The 12,154-nt window shown below is 33.6% G+C and overlaps 1 protein-coding gene across 1 annotated transcript in view; it reads left to right on the top strand.

Moving 5' to 3' along the window:
• The first annotated feature begins 4,162 nt into the window (after positions 1 to 4,162).
• The window catches only part of Nep3 (M13 family metallopeptidase neprilysin 3), a 92,571-nt gene continuing 84,579 nt past the window's right edge, over positions 4,163 to 12,154 (top strand). Inside the window, exon 1 of the mRNA XM_072531464.1 lies at positions 4,163 to 4,311. Within this exon, the coding sequence (XP_072387565.1) occupies positions 4,300 to 4,311 (12 nt within the window). The 5' untranslated portion in view covers positions 4,163 to 4,299. The remainder of the gene's footprint in view (positions 4,312 to 12,154) is intronic.

Here is a 12,154-nt window from a genome sequence, read left to right as displayed (position 1 = left end):
TGCCCTGCGCATAATGTGAATAGGTTTTTTGAGTGAACCAATTCATATTGAGCATACAAGGTAAGTTTTTCTTTTTAAACAGCATGTGGGGTAAAACGGGAAATAACCGGGTGGGGTAAAATGGGATATCCCGTTTTACTCCTTATGTGAAAATTCTATAGTTAAAACACTTTTAAAAGCAAAAAATATTCAAGTTTGTTTAGGGTAATATAAGAATAAACTTAGAAGAATTGTTTTTGTTTCAGATGCCTAGAAATTACCAACGAAAAAACCAAAAATGGTCTGAAAAATCTATGGCCAGCGCTCTGGAAGCATTAGAAAAGGAACTTGTGGATTTCTAAAAGCATCCAAAAAATATGGAGTTCCAAAATCAACATTGGAAAGGAAGGTTCAAAGAAAGGAATAAATCCGCAACAGGTCATTCTAAATTACTTGGGAGCCGACTGCCTACATTTCCTCTAGAGTTGGAGCAGCAATTGGTAACATATGCAAAGAATATGGAAACTATGATGTTCGGTCTTACAACTCGTTCCATCCGTAGCTTGGCATATCAGATGGCAGAGAAAAACAACATCAAACATCATTTCAACAAAAACACCAAGTTGGCTGGGTGGGAATGGCTTCGCGCTTTTTTGAAACGGAATAAACTTTCGCTCCGTTTGCCTAAAGGAACATCAGCTGCATGTGCTCGAGGCTTTAACAAGGAAGCAGTTTCATCATTTTTTGACCTTTTGGAGCCTCTTCAGGAAAAAATGAACTTTCCACCCTCCCGTATTTTTAACGTTGACGAAACCGGGATTACAACAGTTCAAGGTCGTCCATCAAAAGTGATTGCTGTCAAGGGTAGAAAACAGGTCGGCACCCTAACATCTGCAGAACGAGTGGAGCTTTCTACTGCTGTAATATGCATGAGTGCCAGTGGAATATTTGTTCCTCCTATGATCGTAATTCCCAGAGTTCGTATGAAGCCGCAGTTCTCGGAGGGTGCACCGCCAGGAACCTTAGTCGTTACTGATAAATCTGGTTGGATGCAGTTTAACTTGTTTGAACAATGGTTTGACCATTTTCTTTATCACACTCAATCATCAAAAGAAAACCCATCTCTCTTAATCTTGGATGGCCATAAAACCCATACACAAAACATTGCTATTATTGATAAAGCACGTGAAAATGGAGTGACAATAATTTGCCTCCCTCCTCATACGAGCCATAGGATGCAGCCATTGGATGTTTCCTTAATGTATCCGTTAAGTACATTTTATATCCAGGGCGATGTGTAACTATCTCAGAGGTACCTCACCTATTTGGAAAAGCTTACCTACGAGCATCTACTCCATTAAATGCCATTAATGGTTTCCAAAAAACAGGAATTTTCCCACTGAATCGTACTGTTTTTACCGAAGAGATGTTCGCTGCAGCTTTGCCTACTGATCATGAGCCAAATATTGAAGAAAACATATCCATCTCCGTAAAAAGTCAATCCAAAAATGACCAGCCTGTCGAAGAACAAGTTACCCCAGAAAGACAAAATAATGAATCTTCTAAAGATTTGCTTATGGACATGTCCTCAACAAGCACTGGTTAAGGTCTATTTTCTCCGGAACAAGTTGTTCCCTATCCAAAAGCACCGCAAAAACATATTAAGCAACAGAGTAAAAATAAAGGTAAAACTGTCATATTAACAAGCACCCCTTATAAATAAGAATTGGAGACATCTCTAGCTACCAGAAAACTAAAAGTTAATGTTAAAAATGTTAACTCAAAGACCAAGATTAAGTCACTAAAGCAGAAAACCGTAAAAAAAGAAAATACTTCCAAGAAGATTAAAAACAGTGACAGTAGTGCAGATTTTTAATGCTTCTATTGCAACAATAGATATTCTTCAGACAAAAAAGGAAAAGGCTGGATATAATGCTGCAATTGTAAAAAATGGAGACATGAGGCTTGTGCAGGAGCTGACAGCGATGATGATGTATTTATTTGCGAATATTGCAGCAGATATGATTAAGTTGAGAAAAATGTTCGGCATTATTATTCCTATTAATATTTAAGCAAAATCATCGGTATTAATATTCCTATTAATATTTAAGCAAAATGTTCGTTATTATTATTCCTATTAATATTTAAAAAAAATGTTCTGTATTATTATTCCTATTAATATTGGGTTTTTTGGCTTTAACCCATCGTTATTTCTTATTTAGTTAATTGCTCTTCTTCGTTCCTTTTGAATTTTTGAGTTTAAGTTGTTGTATTTTGCATAAAAATAAAAAAAAATTAAACTTAAAAAAAAGAGAAAATTAATTAAAATAACAGAAAAATCTTATCCCATTTTACTCCCACGGTGTATCCCGTTTTACTCACACAGTGGGGGTAAAATGGGAAATTGTATTGGTGTCAAATTTTTGCATATAACTTTTTTATACATTTATAAACAAAAATCTTTTTTTGTGCTTTTGATACAAAAATAATGAGTTTTCACTGTGCCAAAATATGAGTAGCCTCCAATACAGAGTTTCGGTGTTATACAGCCTCAAACGTTAAGTATCCCGTTTTACCTCACCTTCCCCTATCAGTCGACGCGTATTGAAAAGCCTAGCTTAAATATGTAGTTCTGGTTTTGATGGTATTTTCGGTTATGTTATGACCTGAAGTTTGGCAAACATGACTCAAAATTAGTAAAATCGTGTATCGATCGTTCCAAAATTAAACGAAGAGTTCAAATATCTTTCCGGTTCTACTTTTGGTTACGTTGAGTGAAAACCTAGGACTGACGAAGTCCAATTATCAATTACAAAAAACCATAAAAAAAATTAAGACTGTTTATAACAAATCAGGAATGTGTTGCCTGTGTGAGTCCATTTCAAATAGGTAAAAAGAAATAAAATAAGACTTACTCACAATCAATTTAATTACACCACCAACGACCAGTTTCGCATACTACAATTTGCTATGCATCTTCAGGTCTAACGGTACCTAGTAAATTAAATGATGCCGGTACAAGAATTATTAATTGGTGATTTGTATAACATAGTTCAAACTATCCTGGATTGCTGGTGATGGGTAATCATCAGTTCTATTGTAATTGTTTGACAATTAGATGGGAAGTTCTTGAGGGGAGAGATATTAATAAATGAAATAGGATGTAGGTATTGTGTAAGTGTTTGTTAAAAAAGAGAAAGTGATGTTTTATATTATTCAAAATTATTTACATATATTCAAAAGGTATATTTTAGAAATGTGTGTTAATTTATTAAATTGCATATTAAAAGGATAGCTATATGACAATAAATGAAGGTGGGTGTGAAATAACTCTAAATTGTAATTATCAAATTGCGACAGATTAATTTGGTCCCTGTTTTGGCAGAAAATTGTGATGTCAAATATATTAAAATAAAACAAATAAAGACAATCAAAGACACTTAGGGACAAACAGAACACAATCAAAAAAATAAAACAGACATTAATTTAAAAAGGGGGGCACTTAATGGTATACATCACTTGTAAGGAGAGGAACTGGTAAAAAAGTTAGTTTTTTTTCTTTTTTTTTTCAAAAAAGGGAAAAACCAGGGAAGAACCCGCTAATTATTCAGGCTGCACGGACTGCTGGGTAGAGTTTATTGCCAGGATTTAGACATCTTCTGTAATAAATCTATAAGGCGTTCTCATTTCTCGGTATAGTCGTCCAAACCAAATCGAATAAGAATATTATTGAAGCAGTAAAATTAGTTTTTGTATTGCAATTAAGCGCCTGACAAGCGGCCACCAAATTTATTGCTGTTGGAAAACCTTTAGAAGATTGACTATACGACTTAATAGTGAAATTGTGGAATCATTTTTCAGTTTTTTTAATGAATTTTTGTTTCGACATGTAGGGGGCCCCGTATAATTGAATCGGCTGATACCGTAATACGCTTATAACTGGCTTCACCATGTTCTTTAACTATCAAAGTGTTTTTACTTCTGTCGATATATAATATAGAATAATTGTGATCACCTTCATTTTCATGTAAGATATTAGAAGAAGAATACATCAGAAATTTACGCTTTCATAGCTCAACTGAACACCAAATCCGTAACGACGTCCTCCTGAACAACGCAATCAATATGTGCATTTTGCCAATAGAAAGAGACGACGGAGAAGAGACGACATCAACGTCAAGTGCGTCGAGAGGCCAAGCGCCGTCTTTTTACAGGGCGTCGACACACAATACCGGGAAAACAGCCGGTCGTTGATTGTTTTTCATGCAAAAATTCTCGCTTCTACACCCACCATCGAATTGACGTCGCAACAGTGTTACCATGAGTGTCAAGGTAAGATACTAGATGCTATAATTTTATTTGCAAATAGCTATTATTACTACGTCAAAGAAAAATTAGGCCCGTCCAGAAGGCGAGATTTAAATTAATATTAAACCATGTATCTGCAGTTTTACATTAGCAGTGAAATATTATAGTCATCACAGAAAATAAGTTTTGAGAACATTAGATTTGTAACTTTACGTTCATTGATATTAGATGATTGTTTCAATTTTCAAAAGAAATGATTTGTTTATGTCAACAGTCAACTTGGCATATGACAACCTAAATAAGGCACATTTGTTTTCGAATATAATGTTATTATACTATATATTTATTTATTTATTGCAATTTACAATCTAATCAATAAATACATAACATAATTAATAAATATGAAGTAAAAAGGCTTGATTCAGGTACCATCCATCACTGGATCATTATAAATCTATTAAAATGATCCTTTTGAGCATTTTAGATTAGAATATTTAAAAGATCTTTGTGTTTGCTGCACTCCCATAGTTTTATGCTATATGTCCAGATTGGTGTTAGTATGGTATATTCCTTTTATTTTCAATGGATAGCTGCGATCTACATGACGTTCAGATATCACTTCTCAGGAGCGAATGTTTTAAATAAAACAATGGTTTAAGCACATTTTTCTGTGCCGTTATTTCATTGTAATGAGATTATTCATCATCGACTTTGACTTGTAAGTTAAGCTAATAAAAAATATGATTTTAAAATGAGCTATAATTAATTTGATACATGCCGTACCAAGCTTTTTAAAAATCTTTCTTTAATGTTTTTTGACGATTCTGTATTTGATTCTATTTGATGATTCTTTTTTAATTAACCCTACTTTTATTTCAATCTTTCTATTTAATCTCAATTTAAATGTTTAGGTAGATAATAGACAGCAAGAAATAGGGCTGACAATTCAAGTATTATGACATGCAAAGACGCATCCTTTTTTAAACTTAGTCTTCAATATTGACTTTATTTGACACATATTTTATATACATTTAGTATTAATCAATTAACTCTAACGAAACTTTAATCGGTTTAAACTTCGAACTGCATTTCTCTGTACGTTTTTTTCGTGTACTTTTTGATATCATCTTTAACTTATGTTAGTTCGGTGCCTTGATGGATGGCTTCACTGTTTATGAACCTCCTAGTATTGGTCTTAAAATTTTGGATTGAAATCTTTGTATTATTTCAATATTGAAATGTGCGGTGGTTGGTTTGGAAGTCCAAATTGTTTCAGGATGGTTTTGTAGATTAATATTATATTTTTAGTTGATATCCCTCCATCTTCTTCTCCATCTGCCTCTTTTCCTTTTATCTTCCGGTGTTCTCCATGCTATGTTCTTTACCTCACTACGTCCTCCATTCTAATAAGATGACCTAGCCACTGCAATCTTCTAGCTTTGACAAAATCGCTTATTCTCCCTTCGCCGAACATTTCATAAATTTCAGCATTTGTTCTTCGCTCCCATCCTATTTCTGTCAACTTTCCTCAAAAAATTCTTCTTAATATTTTTCTTTTCCATATTTTAATTTTCTGTTGTAGTTTCTTTGTTAACACCCATGTCTCGCACCCATAGGGTAGAGTAGGTCGCAGGATAGTTGTATACAGACTTATTTTTGTATTTCTCTATACCTCTTTCGATTTTATTATTCTTTGCAAACTGCCTGTACACCTGTTTCCTTTTTCTATTTGTAGATCTATTTCCTTTTCTTCTTCGCATTTATTTGTCACAAGAACTCCCAGATACACGTAATTCTCCACCTCTTCAATTTCCAGAATTTCTCTCCCTAATACAATTTCCATATTTAGTTTTCTGCTTTTCTTTTGCTTATTCTTCAGCTTCATGTATTTTGTTTTATTTATATTTATCTGTAATCCCATATTTCCTGCGGCCTCTAGAAGGTTCTTAGCTATTTTTTCTAATTCTTTTTTACTCCTATATATAGGAATATAACGTATAATTTGTGATCTACGACGCTTATTTGGGACACTCCTGCGAGAATTTATTGTTTGGATGTTTATTCATTTTCATACTATACCTGGATGTTCCTGTTGGTAATATGGGCCTCATTTTCAGGAGTTTTATAAAAATTCGATACATAAGAGCAAACTCAGTACTCGGGGTTTTTTGGGGTCTCTGTACACAAATATTATAAAGGCGATGGTCTCCAAGGCGTCTGGTACACTGGACCAACCACGTCTCGTGGGGTTTAGTGAAAATTCGATACAAAATCAGTGCAAACTCATTAGTCAGGGGTTTTTACGATGGCTAAAGACGAATATCATATCTGTGATGATCTAAGAGGCACCTAGTATCAAGAAAGAACTGATTTTGTATCAAATTTCTATAACACTCCAGGAGACAAGGACCGTTCTGGGCACCAGGTGCCTCAAAGACCATCGCTGACATAATATTAGTGTTCATCATCATCATCTTGGTGCTACAGCCCTTAGAGGGCCTCGACCTTCTCAAGCTTTCTACGCCATTCTATTCTGTCCCTCGCTTGCATTTTCCAGTTGCCGACTCCGATCTTCTCGGCATCTTGTGTTACCCCGTCCATCCACCTTAGCTTTGGTCTACCCCGTCTTCTCATTCCTACGGGTTGCGCTGTTAGAATCTTTTTTATCATGTTTGACTCAGGGGCCCGGGCTACATGTCCTGCCCACTGCAGGCGGTTTCGCTTAATTATAGTGGTAATATCTTTACCACCAAACGTATGCTTGGAGATATTCTGCAGTTCAAAGTTATATCTACGCCTCCATACTCCGTTCTCACAGACCGCTCCGAATATCTTGCGTAGCACCTTTCTTTCAAAAATGGATAGAGCGGATTCATCTGTTTTCGTTAGCGTCCATGCCTCTGATCCATATGTGAGAACGGGGACTATCAGTGTTCTATACAGCCATATACGAGTTTTTTGAGACAGACGTTTGTTAGCTAAGTACTTTGATAGACCATGATAACACCTGTTTGCAATTATTATTCGCCTTTTTATTTCCTCAGATGTGTTATTATTGGGGTTAACCGATGTCCCTAGATATACGAACTCTTTGACTGCTTCGAAGTTTATTTATATATTAGTGTTCAGCGGCCCCAAAAACCCTCGAATACCGAGTTTGTACTGATTTTGTATCGAATTTCCATAAAAATCCAGGAGACGGGTTCCGTCCTGGGCACTAGGTGCCTCGGAGAGGTTAAGCTACTCAATTCATCTAATTGTAACTTTTTCGCGGAGAAAAATTGCTCGAATTATTAATAAAACATATAAAGGTACCGGTAATTATATTCACTAATGCCCGTTTGACAATTTTACTGACTACGCCACTTATATTTCGGCACAAAAAAAAAGATTTTAAAAAATATTTATTTACTACAGTTTATCCAATTGTTAGAACTATAATTTCTAGAATATAGTACTACCGTCTTTCTAAGATACTCATTAATATTCAGCTCAGCGGGGTGTTATTGTTGGAGGTGCGGGATTAAATAAATAATAATCTCTTGTTGATGTACTTTAACATTCAGCGGGGGTGAAAAATATCAGCCAGCTGAGCTAAATATTAATGAGTTTCTTAGAAAGATGGTATTACTATAACAGTATAATTTGAAGTCTAGAGTTATCAACGTAAAAATGACCTCGTTTGACCTGTGCCGTGGACCATGTATTCTGTCGATCTAGTATAGGACGTAGAAGAACGACTTGTAAGTCTTTGAGCCATTCTTTACTTCTGTTATTTCCTTTTACGGATCGGACCTGTATTTTATAATAATAGTTTACTCTTTAATGGTAATACTTTAAATTTTTATGGAAATTTTTGTTTATACTTTCAAAGCGATAACATATAATCGTTTTGTAGAAAATTTGTAAATTCTCATTTAGTTGGCAGATATATTTATTATTTCAGACGAAGTCTTACAAGCTTTTTGAACTCGTTGATGAATTTATTGTATTTGTTTTTGTTATATTAATTATTTTTGATACTAAAAATATTGGTTAGCCAAGTTTGAACGATTTCATCGCCTATTTTATCATCTTCGTATTAATAGTGAATTTAGAATGGGCAGATTCTTCCAATATTTTTAATAGTATTGTATCAGTAATATAATAGAATCAGTAATTGAATACATCAATGTAATGAAAATGTAATGGGATAATTTCACCAAAAAACACAACATGGATGGCTACAGCAGCAAATTTGCTAAGATTAAATTAAAGCTGGAGGGTCAGATAATAGAAGTGATAAATATTAAATATCTGTGCATCACTCTATCTAACTACGGACAGCTCGAAAATAAGTGGAAGATCAAGTGAATATAGCAAACAGAGCTACAGGATACCTGAATAAAATGGAGAATGAACGAATAAGAATTTCTGGAAAGAAATAAATGACACAGAACGGACAAAATAAATTCTAGAAACAGTAAAGATGAAATCACTTAGACAAATTGATGGTAACACACTATAACACACTATAACAAAGGTAGAAGTACAAATATACGATGGAGATGCAAAGTGGAGATTGGAAAAGAAAGAGAAAAGTTGAATGGAACGATCATATAAGCAGAATGACAGCAAATAGAGAAGTAAAGATGGTGAGAGATGGAGGCACATTGAAAAACAGACAGAGTCATGTCTACATAAGAAAAAGAAAAAGAAGAAGAAGTAATTAGATACTACACGGTTGCAGAGAGAATAACATTTTATTATTTTTTGTTAAGTTTTGCATATTAGTCAGGAATACGCTCCGACATCAATTGTCTCTACGGACGTCTCTAGGGTTTTGTAAATTTTGGACTAAGACAAAGAAACGAAAGGGAAAATCGTCTTGTGGATTTCTATGTGCAATACGATCCAACAATAATTTTATCAATACGAGGAAATAACCGAAGTCCAGATCATGCAGACAGTGTAAGTGACTACCAACTTTTATTAATGAACATCTGGATTCGCCTACACGAGAAACACAAAGAATCGATATCCTAAACTCTTTCGAGCTAGAAAACTTTCGAAAAACTTGAAAGTCCAAACATTTACCAGATCATTTAGATAGCGATCCTGAGTAAATTTTGGTATCTTTAAAAGACAAAATAACCAAAATTACAATGGATTAATCATACCGACTAGTATTGATTCCAAGATTCTAACCTTAGACTGCAAGAACACTTTAATTATATACACATATATTTATATGTTCATTTTGCGATGGAATGCAAAAGAAATATTTGATTCTAAAGCCACATGGCAAGTACTTTAAAATTACGACCAGTTCAGGATCGTATTTAAAACATCTGCCCCTTGTTCATTTACGAAACAAACTCAGTTTATTAAATTATGACATATATTAAAGAGACCTTTATATTTTTCTTGTTATTGGTAGCATTTTGATCTTTCTTTATGTGATTCATCTCTGATATACATGTTTTGTTGTAGTTCTGTTCTTTTTTCAAAATCTGTACATTTTCAAAATCAAAAGAATGGCCATCTTCTAGAGAATGCTTAGCTAAGGCTGTAATATTTAATTTTTGGTTTTGCACTATGTTTGTGTGTAACAACCCTTCTATGGAGATATTGGTGTGTTTGCCCAATATATGTTGAGTTGCAGTCTTTACAATTTATTTTAAAAACAGCATCCGACTGATGATCTTTATTAACATTGGGTTTAAATTTTGCAAAATAGTTTCAGAAGTTTTTGACGATTTATATCCAACATTGATGTCATATTGTGCCAAATTTTCGAGATGTGTTCAGAGTGAACACATTTTTGACATAAGTCAAGAAAAATGTTTTTGACTTAATGTCAAATTGTGTATTATGTGTTTCAATATTTGTATTTTACAATTATGTGTTATTTCTTTTCATTTTAACATGGCTTGCGGACTATTCTAATCTTAACATTTATTGTCTAGATAAAGAAATCATTTAGAATAATTTCGAAAGCTTGACTTTCAAAAAAAAAAAAGTATACATTTGTTAGTGTTTGAATCACTGGGACTTTTGATCGCAACCTCAAGAATATTTGTACACCATAGTTTTAGGAGAAATTCGTTGGACTTTCCGAGTTTGAATTTGTATCAGCCCGAGTGTCTGATGAAGCAGGGATGCTGAAATGAATCATAACACTCTATCGATATCAATTCGAGCACGAGAAGTTTAACGAATTTGTCCTCCTAGGCCATTTATTTGGCGATTCAATCCAACAAAGCCTTTTGCAAAAATATTTAATCGTTTATATATATATATATATATATATATATATATATATATATATATATATATATATATATATATTTATATATATATACAATATATATATATAATATATATATATATATATATATGTATATATATATATATATATATATATATATATATATAATAAAGTAGTTAGGTATTATTGCAACCCCAAAATAAAACTTTATTTTATACATATAATATATATATATATATATATATATATATATATATATTATATATATATATATATTATATATATATATATATATATATATATATATATATATATATATATATATTTCTGTTATCTACGCTATACGAAATGTGTAAAAGATTAAATCTTTTAACTAAAGGATGAAACCAAGAGACCAAATATATGGCCTAGGAGGTCGAATTTGTTAAACTTCCCGTGCTCGAATCGGTATCAATAGAGTGTTATGACTCATTTCAGCATCCCTGTTCATCAGACACTCAGTCTGATACAAATTCAAACTCGGAAAGTCCAACGAATGTCTCCTAAAACTATACCACTGCGATTGTTAGCTTACAGAGGTGCCACCTTCTTTGTTGGCCATGAACGAAAACCAGAATACAACGTATATTGGTACCATAGTTCATAGTCTTTACCAAATTCTCCGCATATAACAAAAATGTTTTCCGTAGAATGAAGACAGCAGGACGTCATGCTTAGTAGAGATGGGATTGTACAGTTTATTATAATATTTAACAGTTTACTAGTTATTTTATTGCGTACAGTTACCCATTGCGCGGAATTACCCCTAATTTTAATTGCAACTGTAATAAAAATTGGTTTCCACGGTAATAAAAATAAATAAAATAAGTCACGAACTGTCGATGTTACTAAATGTCATCGTTACGAATTAACGGCGTTGTCCATTATCATTTGTGGGGTTACCCACTGTCGCCTTACCATGTCTTGTCTTCTTCTCTTTGCGCCGTCTCCTTTCGAAGGTTGGCGATCCAAATGGCAATTGTAGTTTTGGAAACTGCTGCGCGAAAGATCTCTGCGGATAAGCGGTCGAACCATCCCCTCAGGTCGTTCAGCCACGAGTTCTGGCATCTTTCTACTGATCTTTTGCCCTGTACTTTTCCTTCCAGTATAACTTGAAGTAATTTATATCTTTCGCCTCTCAACACATGACCCAAGTATTGCATTTTCCTCTCTTTGATTATTCTTAGTAATTCTTTTTGTTTACACATGCGAAAAGTACCTCAACATTAGTAACTCTTTGTACCCATGGAATCCTCAACATTCGTCTGTATATATACATCTCAAAGGCATCTATTCTTTTTTCTATTTCAGAGTTCATTGTCCAACTTTCACAGCCATACAGTAAGACAGAAAAAACGTAACATCTGATCATTCGAATCATCTTGTTCGATTCTTGATGTCTTGTCACGCACAAAAATACGTTATGTCAAAACCTCCTCCAGGAGCCTCCTGAGTTCGTATTGTTTTATAGGAATAAGTTTGATTTTCTTTTTGAGTGAAAGCTGCTTTTTTGTCTTGTCTTCCTTTGCCTGTTTTGCACGTCCATTTTGTTTTTCTGTTTTACTAATTGTCACTTAA

Source organism: Diabrotica undecimpunctata, chromosome 5 (genome assembly GCF_040954645.1).
Source record: "Diabrotica undecimpunctata isolate CICGRU chromosome 5, icDiaUnde3, whole genome shotgun sequence".
NCBI lineage: Eukaryota > Metazoa > Arthropoda > Insecta > Coleoptera > Chrysomelidae > Diabrotica > Diabrotica undecimpunctata.
This window is presented reverse-complemented; position numbering and strand designations above follow the sequence as displayed.